Source organism: Cyrtonyx montezumae, unplaced genomic scaffold (genome assembly GCF_038088225.1).
Source record: "Cyrtonyx montezumae isolate F1298 unplaced genomic scaffold, pur_monq_1.0 scaffold_23, whole genome shotgun sequence".
Lineage (NCBI taxonomy): Eukaryota > Metazoa > Chordata > Aves > Galliformes > Odontophoridae > Cyrtonyx > Cyrtonyx montezumae.
Window position 1 is genome coordinate 4,994,634 of NW_027071970.1, and position 15,768 is coordinate 5,010,401.

A 15,768-nucleotide genomic window follows, 5' to 3' on the forward strand; every position below is an offset into this window, starting at 1 on the left:
ATTATTATATAAAAAAATAATGAAACTAAAGGCAGCTCAGTATATGGTAGCTTCAGCAGAGAACTGCTGCTTGTAATAGGCCCCTAGAACATACATGAGCTCATGAAGAGTAAATACATCAGTTTGTTTGGCAGATCAAAGTTCTCCACTTAAGCACATGAAGTATAATCGGAACAGGTAGCAATAAAGGAAGCTCTCTGCATAGTCCAGCAATGTCACCCAGAGCAGTTTGAGTGATGCACTCATGGAACACAAAGTGTAATTCAGAACTTAACCTCAGGCTTATGTGTCATTTCAGTTTAATTGCAACATGATTTTTCCCTGCAAAGAAAGTCTCTTTTCAGACTTGAAACCCTCCTCGCTGCCAGCACACCTACAGACTGTCAGCACCAAAGCACAATGCAGTCAACTGAAGGCATGTACGTAGAGTAAGGCACACAAAACAAAAAAGTTTATTGGTAAAAGGCACAGAGCTACCAAAGAGTCTCAACTTTCAAATAAAAAGAAGCAAATGATCCTACAGGAAATTAAAAATAAAAGAAGCCGAAGTACTGCTGGAAAACAAAGTGGCACTGAGAAGAGCAGCCTTACCTGGACAGTCAACTTCATCGCTCTCGTCCTCGCAGGTGGGCCACCCATCACACTGCCAGTTGGAAGGGATGCACTGGATGGTACCACTCCGACACGCAAACTGCCCTGGGGTGCAGCGGAGCTCTGCAAAAGAAGGAAGTTGTGTTTTGTTTTGAATGAAATATACATAAATTGGTCACTGGGTAATGTATTGCTGCAGTGTAATGTGCTAAAGTCCAGATACCTCAGCCTGCTAGACTCTGCTTAGGTTCTGATCACTTCCATATTTTCAACTGGGTGTTTGCAGGAGGGTCTGCTTCCAGAGTTCGTGAAAGAATTCTATCACAGTCACAGTAAATATCTCCTAACCAAAAATACACATAGCATCTACCTGGCAGATTTTTAGTTAGTGTAGTCACAGATGCTTCAATTCAGCTCTATGAAATGCAGTGCTCTGATCAACCAGTTGCTACTTCTGTATTAGCCTCACCCAGAAAGCATATGGATATCACTGAGTGGTAAGTTTTCCATTTATGAAATACTAACAAGAATACAAGTTGATCATTTTAGAACAACTTATTTTCTTCAGTTTCTAAAATGGATTATCAAGACAACTATACTATACCCTCACTTCTGCTCCTTTCACATACCAGCAAATAAGCTGGTGTCTCTAACACAAGAGAAGGAAGGGAAATCCACATTCACAAAGCCTTTCCTTTTCTCAGCTCCAGATTGAGAAGTGAGAGCTGCAAGATCCTGAAGCAGCCAGGAGCAGTGTTCCCCATTTACAACCTATGGGGCACTAAGATAGCTAGCTCACTTCTCTCAGAACTGAGGTTTAACAAAAACATACCATGGCAGCTGTTACGTGCTGCCATTACACAACAAATTCACAACACCATTTCCACTCCAACCTTTACACGTGCCAGGACCCAACCAGACACACACAACTGACCAATCCAATTTAGAGCCATATCAAGAACAGCATTTGTGAAATGATTTCCATATCGCTGAACCTGTTTTCACTTTCTAGCTTAAGCTCTATTGTAGAATTCCCACCTATCAGCACATCCTTCAAAAGAAACTGTCAATATCTGCAAACACGTAATGCTTGCTGCTACAACAGCACTGCCTACTTGCCAACATTATTCTGTCAGTCCTAATTAGCATCATAAAAAGTACAATTTTTCAAAGCTTTTTATGTATACATACCAATTCCATCTATCAAATGTCAGAACCTAATAATTCAGCTTAAATTTCTGTCCCTCAGTTTCTCTCAGGAATGTCAGACCTTCGTTGCTCCATCACGTGCATCTATTCTGCACGGTGCTGGTTCTCAGCATTCCTGAGAACACTTTTCAACAATTTGCACTTTTTCTCTCACTCAATTACAGTAACACTGGTTATGATATGTTTAGAAAACCAGCACTTCGCCTTATAAAATATGTATCTCTTTTTAATCAAACAAGAGTGTAAAGAGGTGAACACAGGGCTGGTTTTGATCTAATGAAGTAACTAAGTAATAACTTTTGCTTAGCGTTGGGGGAAGGAATCTTGAAATTCACAATACAGGTACATATTCTCTCACCCACAGTTAACAGCTTAAGAGAAGACGCTCTAATTGCAATGGTTACCTTCTTGAAACACACATCTAAACCACACTGAAGCAGAGGATGCATTTAAGTACCTGGACAACATGGCCATACATAATAAAATAAGCCATCACTCACCTTCAGTGATAGCTGTATCCCTGTAAGTCATAACTGGCGTAGGATATCAAGTTTCTAGTTGGATATTAGACTAAAATCATACATCAACTCCAAATTTAACAGTACCCATTTGTCTTCAAAGCTCAGACGTGCTCCTAGGGTACATCCTCCTAACACCCCACCTACTTGGAACACAGTCAGGCCACAGCATCGCTAGGAACTCCAGCAGACTCCCAGCCTGCTCCCAGCAGCACAGCTCAGTCACAGAACCAAACAGTGGCTTAGGTTGGAAGGGAACACAAAGCCCAGCCAGCCCTAACCCCTGCCATCGACTAGTTGCTCCCCCCAGCTCAGGCTGCCCTAGCCCCATCCATGGCCTTGGGCACCTCCAAGGATGGAGTGTCCCCAGCCTCTCTGAGCAGCAGCACCGGAGCCTCACTTCCCCAAGTGAAAAACTTCCCCTAACCTCTAATCTAAATTCCCACTCTTTCAGTTTAAAATTGTTCCCCCTTACACTATCACTATAGTAGCAACTTGTTTTCCCGTATTTGTACATATCAGCACAGAGCATTAGGTTTCTTAAAGTTCATTAATTGCCATTCCAAGCAATGAGCCCATGGTAGATGTTTTCCCATAAAAGACTGCATTCTACCCAGCTACAGGTCTCCATTACACTACCTGTAAAGAGCACCTGTGGTCTTTGCAGGCTACTACCACCCTAAGTACAATTACACACAGCTGGGTCAGGTAAGTAATGACACTGTCCTGAAATCATGGGCATTAAAATATGCCACCTACATGCCATAATGTCGTTACTTCCTGTGGTACAGACACTCCTCTATGAACAATGTGCATACATGGGGTGTACAAACATGTTTATGAAGGCAGAGCCCAGTGCAAAATGGGAAGCTGTGTACTGAAAACACTGTCAGTATCACTTCCTGCACTCTTAGGGCTGAGCTCACACCTCCCTGCATTTCTCAAGCACCCCATTCACCATGAGGTCTCTGGAAGAAGTTCCTCTAAATCGTTTTGCTTCTATTTGCTGCCTGCTGTGGTTCAACACAAAGACAAACAAGATGCAGTTGCAGAGGAAATCCAACTGCCTCTCACAGTCACACTCACCAAATGGGCTCACCCTCTGGATGGACCTACCGGGCACACTCCTTGCCCATTAATTCCAAAGCCTGGTTCTCTGCAGCCGAGCCCTTGTCACTGTCAGAGCACCACAGGCACAGCAGCACACTGCATCCTGCAACACTCCCTGCACAGCTCTGCTCCGAGGTGTATTAGCACCAGCAAACAAAAACACAGCACAGTGCAGCCCTCCAGCTTTCTCAACTCATTTTATCTGGCATTTGTTGGGAAGAAGGGTAGCAAATGCACAATGGAAACAGCATCACCCATAGTTCTCTATTATACACACCATAAATTGACAGGCTTTGTATCAGCTCTACAAGCTTAACATATTCCTGGTAACAGAATCCTGGTTTCCTATGGGAAGCAGTTTTCAAGGTGGTTGTTTATGCTCCTACAGCAAACCCTTCTTCCCACCAAAACGTTCCCAATTCCACGCTGAATGCCAGATGTCTCACTGCACTCATCACGGATTTCAACATAGGGCTCAAAGAGTTTCCTCCCCCTGTTGTGGGGCACTAACTTCAGATTTTCTGCTAGGTACTCAAAGTGGTCATTTACAGCAAGTATTATCAACCAGATATGACAGATGGATAGCACACCCACCCACCTGCCCGGAATCCCAGCACAGCTGCACAGGTTTCATGCAGTGAGCACCTTTTCTCCATTATAAAACAATGCAGGAAGTCCTTCCAGGTCCAATTATCTCATTTAATCTGAATAACTGAGAATGTTTTCTTTCTGAGGCCTAAGCACAGGCAAATCCTGGTTCATGGCTCCTGCAGCATGCTGCCCTGGGCCCTATGCTACCGGTAGCCTGTGTTTCCTGCTTCAAGCCTCCCAGAGGTGCATTTGGACAAGCACACCTCCTGTTTTCATTTTAAATAGAACTAATTTCTTACTCATCTCTCCCCTTTTCTAGGCAGAAAGCACAGGGACAACTAGCTACTCAACAGAAGTGCTGTAACTGAAAGTAATGCTGAGAGGATCTATATGCAGCACCTGCAATCGCTTCCCAACACAGTAAATCTCATTGTGAGCTTCCAATATCAAATCAAGACCGTAACAGCCACAAGAAACAAAGTTTTATTCAATACAAGTTCACCTTGCAAGTTCAGTTTTCTGAATGAATTTGATGAGCTCACTTTGAACCAGCAACCTTCAGATGAAATTGGATAGCATCTGTCCACATTAATTTCAAGCCATGTCAGCTGCAGCTTGTCCCCCTGCCACCACTGCCAGCCCTGAGTGCAGCACTAGGACCTCGATCCAGCTGCCATGAGGAGAGCATTCATAATGGGCCAGGACATGTCACCACAGGGGTGGCAGAAGTGGCAGAGGTAGAAATAATTATTTGGAAAGGGCAAAAACCATCAAGCTCCAAAAATTTTCTACCAAGTGACAGAAGCCAATTACACATGGGCCCAAGCAGACACCTTTCTAGCTACAAGCACTACAGAGCCATCAAAGTCCTTCTGAGAAAACAAGACAGTGAATGACTGAAAATGCTTTGCTGCTGTCTTATGGGACCATCTATATTCCCTCAATTCAAGTCTGAGATGTAGAAGGAAAGGAACTCACCCAACAAAATTCCACATGCAATAGGAACACCAGAATCTGCTCTCAGGTGCATGTGTAACAAACACCTCCTGTAAAGAGTACTGCGAATACACTGCAACTTTCAGAATCTAAATTCCAGCCAAGGCACTGACCTTTGCCATCCACAGAATCTGGTGAAAAACGAATACTGAAAGCAGACTTTCCAAGCCAGCGACGTGTCACTGACACACTCCCTCACTTTTAAGCCACGCACTCCTAATGCAGATGCACCAGCCACGAGCAGTGCAGGAACCCAGAGCCATGGCAGCCCCCAGCTGAAGCAGTGGGCACACGTATGAAGCAGTGCAGCAGGGGAGCTATCGCTCTGAACCAAAGCCCAGAAGCGTACTACTCATTTCAGGAGAGCTCTGACATTAAGATTAAACTCCAACTGCAGTCACTGATGATGAGGGTCTGAGTTCTGGTTGCTATGACTTAATTTCTCATTAGTTTAGAGATTCGTCAGCCAGTAAAGTCTGATACATTAAGATACTCTTTTGGCAGCCAGCACTACAGATGGAAGCCAGCTTTTAGTGTTTGCACTGCTAGCATTTGAATCCATTTCATTCTGAAGACAAAGAAATGCCACTCTTCATCTTCTATGCTAATTGTTCTTGTCTGCTGTGATTCATTTGTATGAAATTAAAATTTGATTAAATGCACAAAGCCAGCATTTAATGTTATTTCAATTACAAACTATTACTGTAACTGAAAGGCATGCACTGGAAAAGACAAGCTCACGTACAAAGTCATGTACTTGAAACTGTAAAGAACAATGGAGGCTGTGTGTACTTCATGTACGTTGCTCATTTTGCTCAGATTTCTCAAGACTGGACCTGGCAGATCCTCTGCCATAATGTTTGTTTACAGACTGAAGGAAAACAAAACTGCTTCCTGCTTTCTCAATGTAAGAGTTGCTCGTTGCATCAAACCAGATGAATCAACCTGCAAGAAAATATTCTGAAGAAGCAATTACTGTTATTGAAAGCTGATTAAGCAGCAAGGAGACACACCGGCTACAAGTGCTTGGGCCAGTAACTCTTCTTATTCAGATTTTCTTCAACTTGTCCAACAGGTCTTACTTATATTTTATAATAGGAAATCTGCGTGCTTCAGATCTGTACCTACATGTCTCACTATCATTTCATATTTTAACACACTTAAGAATAAATGCACTCAAGTTCAAAATGGCTTCTTATTATTACTGATTCTGTGTACCTTGACCCACGTTGAGCTTTATGAGCACAATTAGTCCATGGTGCCCCTCTTCAGAGCCAAACACAACCAGCACCTCAAAATCAGAGATCCCAAAGTTACAATACCACTTAGTAGGAACAAGTAAGTTCCAATAAATAAATCACACACACTACAGGCATTCCAATTTTCTGCATGACCTCAGCATGCCGATTCATGAAGTAATTAAAACTGTGACAGCACTCCAGCTGAAAACTGTAAATTCTAATGAATAACTAATGAAGACTGTGTATTACTCAGTGTTCTGTCATACTGAGTTATGCTAAACGACCCTAAAAATCCATCAAAAGATTTCACATTGCCTTCAGGAATGTCAGCAGCCCACTTCTCCTCATCCCCTCCAGACTCATCGATGTTATACCTACACCCGCATGAGCTTGGAACTGACCCAGTTTCCTCCTGCTCACAAGTGCTGTTCACTCCTATTCATTGTCTGCTCTTTGTCTGCAGGGTAGATTCAATGCCAGCAAGGATTAAAAGAAAAAAGCACATACAGCAACACAACCTTAGGCAGTGCAAGAGAGCCAGCACTCAGCCAACGCAACATCGGAGCGTCTTGAGTGGGAATCCTGGCTGTGACTTCTTAGACTAAGAAAACAAAGACTTTGTGCTTTATCACTGCAGGCACTTATTCCAATATTGAAACAAAAAAGGGAAAAAAACCCAAAAAACCGTAATTCCCAGTTCCTCAGTACTGCTAAAACCCAACAGAAAACAAAGCTTGCTACTTGAACTTCATGACAAGTCTGTGAATTATGCAATGCAGCACTACAGACTGAAAACTGCTTTATTTTCCTTACAGTGATGGCAGCAGCTAAGTAACAGGCTTGTTTTTTTTTTTTCTTTTTGCCCAAGAAACTGTTATATTATGATAATAAGTAGATTAGCAGAAGGGAAGAGCAACATACAGCTCAGGCACAAAGAATCATTTGCTACAAAGCCAAAACCTCAGGGATTCAAGAACCCTTTAACACGGCTCAGAACTAAAGCCTCCATCTCTGCAGCACTAACAACCTCATTCAGGACTTCAGCTACATAGTGAAGACTGAAGCAGGACTTCGTGTTTAGTACAACAGCACCAAGTGACCTACACCAGTGCAGCACCAAAGCCTGCTTGCACATCCTCCGTTTTCCACCCAGCTGGGGTAATTCTGAGCAACCTTTACACCCTCAGCTCTGACTGCCAAAGCCCTACAGCTCCTTCTTCCCAGTGGGTCCCAGGCTGATGCACCACCATCCTATGTTTGTTGGAATGCCCCTAAGAAGAGATGCAGAGGATTGAAGGATATCTGAGCACTGTGTGCATGACTCCCATCACAAGACATTGCCTGGGAGCTGCCAACCAGAACTACCCACAGAAACGCAGGCACATTACATTAGTGCCTCTCCTCCAACCCACTGCATCCTCAGGATTAGAGTAGTACACATACTACAAAGCCTTTCTGCACCAAGAGCTAAGGTACAATATCTGCACTTACGCAAAGCCTTATTTTCACTTAACAAGGCTCACCAGGGAAAGAATCTGTACTCCCTGGGGCAAAATAAACTGTAAGCATTAAAAAAAAATCCACCAAGAAAACAGTTACTCAGAGAAATAAGAGTTTTCCACAGAGGAAAGGAAAACTTCAATCCAAAGTTTGACACGAACAACATTAGTATTTCCTTTAGATCAAGTTTCAACAAGAAGAGCATTCAGATGAAACGTGATAAAAGCGATTCAAGAACTATCAGAGCAATCAAGGCTAATTTGTAACCACCCTTAAACTGAAAGTAAGAACTGCCAGATTGCAGCGATATTAGGAAGCAATTCCATTGACTTCCAACAAGATAACACATGTTCCCACCCTGTGGAAAAACAAAACAAAACAAAAGCTAACGTCACTGTTTGTCTCAGTGCAGGATTCATATCCCCAAACTTTCAGCACGTGAGCAATTCAAACAAACGCAAAGAAAGCACATAATTGAAGGTTAAGCATGTGTTAAGGATGCCTTGCTGCAATAACCTTTAATGCCAAGCAAGCAGGTAAAAAAGTCCTACCTACGAAGTCAGGCTTTTTTAATGACACTGCTCTCCAAAAACTAACCCCATTTCTTAATTTTAAACCAAGAGAACAGGTTCTCCACAGAGCCTTGAACGTTATGGTCTCAAACAACAATGAGGGGAAACAGGAGACTATATATGCACATGAGCACTGCCCAAATGCAGCCCACGCTACGAAAACCTATTGCTCCTGCTTCATTTTTCTCTTCAGGTCTTGCACAGGACTTGATGTGCAAGCACCCAGAATGCTTAAAAGCAAAAATGTGATACACAGAAACATTCCGACCTCAGATGCTGAGAACACATCCTATCCTTTGCAAAGTAGCTGCTGCAGTAGCTGGCGCACACCAAGGCAAATGGTCGTGCTCTGAATAGCATTCCAGCACTCCAGCTGAGCCCAGCACGGCAGGAATGCAGCCAGCATTGGTCACCATCACATCTGTCCATGTCCCATTCTGCAGTAAAACAAGTGCCTGGGCAAGAATTTGTTATGTCAAAACGTGAGCTTAATTACCCACATCCCACCTGGCTGGGCTCAGAAAGCCACAGATGGGCACTCATGCAGCACAGCGTCCTTGCACAGCATCTCTCCAAGCTACTGCCAGGACCAGGGGGTGCCTCTGGTTAGGTCTGCGTTTGGCTTTTGGTTTTGCTCTTTAATCAAATAAAACATGTCACTCTTAAGTCAGAAGGAATCCTTTTAATTTAAATTGCTAATGAACGTGAGCACAAAGTGCTCCATACACACAAACCCGTGTTCTTCAGAACTCTCCTCCAGTGCTGGAGCAGAGAGAAAGATCTGCATCCCTATCCATCACCCACCTTTCTCCAATTTTATGAAAATAGGACCAAAAACCTCAGTAAGCTAAAGGACAAAAAAGTGGGGAACGTCCTTAGTGTAGCCAAATATTCATATAACACCCACAGCTAATTCTACATTTCCATGCACTAGTCAACAAACACAGTGGAAACCAAATACAACACTTAGATCAACCAAATTTAATTTTAATTAACTAGCAAGCAGAATGCTATTTTGTTTAGTTTTACTTAATGAGGCAACTATCAATTCCCATTAAGCTTAAGACAATTTGTATTTCTCAATAATCTAAATGGTAGGCATCAAACACTGACAATAACTTCCTCAGCAGCTCCACATAATGAATACAATTAAAACGTCGTTCATCAAATACAGAATGAGGGGTCTGACCCCCTAACACAAAGCTAAAACTAGAAGTTTCATGGGAAACCACAACACATCAGAGATCTGACACCTTGGGGAACGCAGACTAAAGGCTAACCCCAAACTCACATATTTAAGTCACTCCGTTCCTGGAGTTCTACCACATCTCATCAGTGCCAACCCAAGGAGATGAGAGTCCTTGTCAACCCTCACCAAGTTCCCTACCAACTGCACAGTCACTGCAATGCATGGGTTTATGTCTGTTGTGCACAGACGTCCCGTGACACACAAACCCCCGAGGGAGGCTGGAAGTCCCACAGTAGTGCCAGGCACTAACCCACACTTGGCACTGACGAAGAACTGCTGGCCCTGGCACCAGAACAGCCTTGGAAACTGGCAAACAGTTCCCTAAAACTGCAGCGTATGGTGGACACATGCACAACACTGTACTTGGGCAGGAATCATATGCTGCAGCTGCAAAACAAGCAACACCCTGCCAGCCAGCATTACCGAAGGAGGCTGTGTTTGGAGCCTCTGCCCCAGGAAGCACGAGGAGCATGCTCCTTGGGGAGCTGCCCCTGTCGTCGTCACCCCCCCCCAGCTTCTGTTGAAGCCAGGAAAGCAGACTGCCCAATTTCTCACACCTTCTAGGCTGGTTTCCTGGCATTCACCAGGGGATTTTACCTCTTTCACTCTTAGTATCTGAAGTTCTGAACTCTTTGAACCAGCTGTGCCAATCCTCATCTCTAAAAAAAAAGTCCAAGGGCCCTTCCACAATTGCTGAGCCTGCAGCAGTGCTTCTCCGTGGCCTCGTCTTGCTCTACTCCTGAACCCATCACGGGGACACAGAAGTCACGTCCGTCACAGTCCCCTTCTGCTCCACTGCTTCCGAGAATCTGAGCCATGCACACAAAGTGCTGTCTGCCTGCAGGCCCCTCGCTCCTCCTTGCTCCACAGGCACACACAGCAGCATGCCTACACACACCCCAAAGTTTGCTTTACAGTTAGGAATTATCGATCTCACAGCATCACAGCTGCTGCAGGTACCACCAGCCTTGTCCCTCACCCACAGCGGCTGCAAGGAGTTTTCAAATCCATCAACGTCTCTTACAGCTCAGAACAGCAACAAACAGCAGAGCAGTGACACACCAGGAAAAGAGAACACTAATATATAACAGGAGGGAAAGAAACAACTGGTAGACTGAAAAATGAAGGGCTGAGCTGGGGGCAGGACTGCATGCAGCAGCACTGACTGAGGAGGTGCAAGAAAAACCTTCTGCCTTGCAACAAGCCCTCGCCTGGGAGTTCAGCTGAATGCAAACATGGGCACTGCAGCTAGCAGCAACATGGAACTGAACAAACATTGCTCACTGCAGCTTTCTCCAAGGTAGAGACAGACAGGGAACAAAAAGCAAAATCAGAGCTTCTACTTGCTTGCAGATGCAGTCGTTTTAGTAAAGAGGAACACTGCGCCTTGGCCACATTTTATGACTGATCTATTTAGGTCTTCAACTGAACCAACTAATACAACACAATGAGTCGAAAACAAATTCAATCCAAGCATACAAGTTTTACTGGGGCTTTTTTTCAGACTCCTTGTTACTGAGCTCTGTTTGTGTTTAAGACCTACACCTTTAGACCAACAAGGAGCTGGCACTGCAAGCACCAACCACCGCACAGCCCTGAGGCCCCAGCACTGCTCCACACAGCCTCACAAACCTCCAGCCATGCACCCAAGCACCACAGCAAGAAGTGCAGACTCTAAGCCAAGGCTGCAGGGCTGTTCGATCAGACCCCTCTCGCTGGCAAATCACCCTAAGCACTGCCAATCAGATAAGCTGTGCTCAATTTTTAGAAGCCAAACCCAGGTGTAACAGAATTACTTCCTCTAGCTAGCTTTGAGGTGGAGAAAAATGCTGCAAGAACAACTCAATTGGCTTTTAGCTGCCTGGTAAATGCTGTAACAAGAAAGCCCAATGACCTACATTGACAAGCCTCTGTACTAAACCACTATTACAAAATCCAATATAAAGCCTGACCACGCTTAAGTGTTTTCCATTAGCAAGCAGCAGTATCTTGTTAAATATGAAAACACGTTATTGTCCTTAGCAATGATCTTACTTAATCCACTAAACAACATTCTCAAATGTGTCGTGCCAATCACTTCAGACTGCAAAGTTCCCAGTGTTACACAAAACCCCCCAAACCTTTGCTTTTCACTTGTGTAAAGGGATGTTGACAGAAAAAGGAACTTTCTACACATCCTCAAACTGTGCAGCAAAGCCAAATTCTTGGTTTCCACCTCTGATGCTTTTCAGACAACTGAAAGAAACGCCTGAGTGTCTAAACCCAATTGAGTTCCAGTACAACATGACCCTGTCAAAACATTGCTGAAATATTTCTTCACATAAAAACAACAGCTCTCAGCGGCGAGTTCGATAACCTGAAGCAGATGCTGTGAGGCATCCTGAAAAAGACATGAAGCCCAAACCTAATATGGTAAATAGCTTAAAAAATGTGTGTCTGATCACCAGATGCAGTCCATTTAGCACACGTTTAACAGACATTAAGGTAGCCATTCCCTGTACACCCATATAGTTCCAAAGGTCTGAGGCACTGAGCTCCAATGCCCACGAGCAGCTTCCAAACATAAAGAGAAATGCTCCACTAAGAAATAAAAAACTATTTAAAAAACAATAAAGGAACTCTCAATCATGGCTTAAAAAGAAGCTACTGCTCGAAATAAGCAGTTTATGGTCAAAAAGGAAGGAAAAGAGGGACAAATTCAAGCTGAGATTCTCAAAGGCATTAAATGACCGTTAAAAGCCCACCACTGGCTGAGAAAAGTATAGCTGCCCATGGTACCTTCAGGAATCCACACCTCCACAGCCAGTGCTGATGTCACGGCCTGTTGGATGCACCCAAGGCTGTTAGTGATGGTACTTGTGTAAAACAGACTTTTGTTAACCAATGCAGAAAAACAGGGGAAACAGAGGAGAAAGGAAATAGAAATGTTTCTCTCCCAGTTTACTAAAATCTATCTCACCCGGAATGCAGAAAAAAATAAGTCCATGTAAAATCACTGCCTTTCAGCTTGCCTGAAAAGATACTACAGTTGAGGAGGCTTAAAAGAAGGTTTTATTTATCTGAAGAGCACAGCAAGAACACGGATACAAAGCTAGTGTCAAATTAACATGGAAGTACAAAGAGGAGCCTGATTCACTGGGACTGAATTGTGAAGGGACTACACATTCATCTCAGAGTACATAAAGCCTCACATCACTCCGCAGCACTCATTTGATAGCTCCAAGTACAGATTTAAGTTAAGCAAGCTGCAGGCATCCTTTGTAAACCAGGAAGACAGTTGCTACAATACACAGGTTTAAAGAAGCAGAAAGAAAAACAAACACAACCAGGAAAATAAATTCAAAGTCCAATTGCTATTGTAACTCTCTTCTGAGGAAATCCATGCACCTGCCCACAGGAGACAAGGCAGACTTCACTGCCATTATCCTCGTTTAAAATGAGAAATTTGGTTCTGTGCAGTCTGCACTCTCATGAACTAGATTTTCCCTGTTTGCACCTTTTATCTCAGCATAAGCCCCTACAATATGTAAGCTACTGAACAGGTGATCTGTTGCAGACAGTACATGAAGCAAGTCAAATGCAAACTTCAGCAAAAGAGGTGAGGGCACACAGCAGCACCCGACCTGCAGGTTCTCCCCAGGGCACAGACAGCCACCACCATGGACAGCTCAGGGCTAAGGTTAAACAGGAACGGGCATCACAAAGGGAACCTGGAACCTCAGACAGCACCGAGCTCCAGATGCCATCCTGCATGCAGCTGGGGATGACACTGGGAGCTGAGATAACATACACAGGGTTCAAGCAATGCACGTGGAGTTGCTGTAGAGGAATCCTAATGCTACAAGGTTCCAAACCAGCATTGTACAACCAAGATGATGACAGCTGGGGTATGTTTACAAAGTATTTCCAGCATCCCAGCTACAAGACCACAAATCTTTAGTCGATACATTAATGCAACAGTGAAAAACATTCAAGGAGCAACACTCAGACTAAAACTTGTTCTCTATCTCCAAGCAACGAATGCTAACAGGGATCTGATACCATCCTACAGCATCAAGTGCTCTGACACTATATGGAAAGTGCCATTTTCCAATCCCTCGAAGGCTGCATTGCTCAACTCCACACCAGAGAAGTGAGGGTCAAGCCTACTCCTGGAAAAGGGCACAAACCACAAACCTCTGCTGAACACTTCCAACCAGCAGCTCGACTGCCCACAGCATCCAGAGTCAGCCATAAGGGAAGGTGTCTGACATGGAGCTGACACTGCATCCTGACAACAGAAAGGCCTCTAGCTGCAGTAACACCAGCTAGGCTAGCAACTTTTTTTTTTTTTTGGCTGCTTAAGCCCTAACATACACACAACTCTGCCAAAAAAACAAGATAAAACAAAGCAAGAGCAGTTTCAACATCCAAGTTTGTTATTTCAGTCAGACTGCCTACACTGACCCAATTGTGCTCTGGGTGTACGACAACTTGCTTGAACGCAGTTCACTAACAGTGCCACGTTTTATTTGTTTGGGTCATCAGAGTTATTTCGAAGGGAAGGAATGAGTGGATTTCAAAGTCACAAGTGGAATGCCATCGTCCTCACTGTCATACTGACAAAGAGTAAGCAGCATCCAGGGGGAAGCTCACTTCCAAAGCTGTGGAGCCAGCCTCACGTTGGGGCTATGGATCGTCCAGGCAAGAGCTCTGAGTGAGTTCAACACCCAAAGAGAAACAAGTGAGCAACACAGCTCAACGAGTGGTAGTTTACAGCCAACAAATACCAACAATTTCTAGAAAGTTAACTGCATTCATGCTTTAAAGCCCCGTGCCTTGCAGCTTCTGAGGAAATTCCATCACTGCACTGCTTGCCCGAAACAAACAGAACCGGGGACACTGAGATGCAACAGGGCTCTCTCTCTTGAAACGACCAAACATCACTTTACGGCAGAGGCGCTTCGGGGCTCTCTGCGTGCGGTTCTGTGCCACCCACCGCAGGGACAGCGGCTGCGGGGGGGCTGACGCTGGGGCCCGTGCAGGACAGCAGCACCTGAAAGACTCCGGCCCTCGGCTAGTACAGAGCGATGCGTTATTTCCAGCGAGGCTTTCAAAGCCGCTCCTCAGCCACCTGCGGGGTGCCGCCGGCCGCGCTCCCCCATACAGCGCAGCCCCGGAGCTGGGCCGGGCCCGGCCCCGCAGCTGAGGCGCAGCCCAGGCCCGAGGAGCGGTGCAGGCCCTGTGCCCGTGCCCCCGACACCTCCCCCCTCCCCACCCCGCCCGTACCTGGCCGCAGCGGCTCAGTGATGCTCAGCACCAGGAGGAAGAGGAGGAGGAAGGTGCCGCTGTCCGCTTTGGGCACCATTTATCCTCCGTTCATCCTCCCCCGGCGCAGCGCCACAAACCCGCGGGGAGCGGAGCGCGGGGCGACGCTCGGCGGGAGGAGGAGGCGGAGGGACCGCCGCCGGGCGACCCCGTCCGCACCGAGCTTTTCCCCGCCCCGTCCGCCGCCGCCCCCGGGCGGGAGCCAGCGGCCCTGGCTGCGGCGGCGGCTGCGGGCGCGGGGGCAGCGCGGGGGTCGGGCGGCGCCACGCTGCGGGCCGCTCGCCTGGCTCCGGCGACGCACAAGATGGCGGCCGCGCCTCCCCGCCGCCTTCCCCCGAACCGCCACGCCCACCATCCCTCCGGCGCGGCTCTCGGCCAATCAGCGGCGCGGTAGGCGGGGCCAGGCGCCCACCTCCGGGTAAGCCCCGCCCCCGCCGTCGGAGCTGCGGGGCGCGCTGTCGGGGCCGGGGGCGGGCGGAGCGTGCTCTGGGGGATGGCGGTGGGGACGGGCTTTGATCCTGAGCGGTGCGGGTTTTTTCCTAATATTTTTTTCAAACCGTGGTGAAATCAAGCGTGCGAGAGCTGGGGTTTAATTAAAACACGCAACTCCATGTTCTCCGCGTGTACGCGGCGGTTCTAAGGCCACTAATAAAAGGCTGTAAGCGGCCCCAGGCCCCCGCTGCCCCCAGTTCCCAAGGCTCAGCCCCACGCCCCGCACGCTGCTCCTCCTGCCCCTCTCTCTAACTGCACCCGGCCCTTCCTCCCCCTCCCTCTGCCGCTCCTGCCCGCGCACAGCCAAAGGAAAGTAACGCTCAGAGAAAATAAATCAAAGCCGGCAACAAGCAAGGTGTGTTTTCGCGTTGGGTTTGGCCGTGTGAGGTTGC

General features: G+C 46.2%; 1 protein-coding gene across 2 annotated transcripts in view; it reads right to left on the bottom strand.

Annotated features, from left to right (window-relative positions):
- The window catches only part of DGCR2 (DiGeorge syndrome critical region gene 2), a 35,360-nt gene extending 20,351 nt beyond the window's left edge, over positions 1 to 15,009 (bottom strand). For both annotated transcript variants that reach the window (XM_065738974.1, XM_065738973.1), the window contains exons 1-2: positions 14,846 to 15,009; positions 592 to 714 (exon numbers count right to left, since the gene is read on the bottom strand). In XM_065738974.1, coding sequence (XP_065595046.1) covers positions 592 to 714; positions 14,846 to 14,924 — 202 coding nt within the window. In that variant the 5' untranslated portion in view covers positions 14,925 to 15,009. The remainder of the gene's footprint in view (positions 1 to 591; positions 715 to 14,845) is intronic.
- Between the last annotated feature and the right edge of the window lie 759 nt (positions 15,010 to 15,768).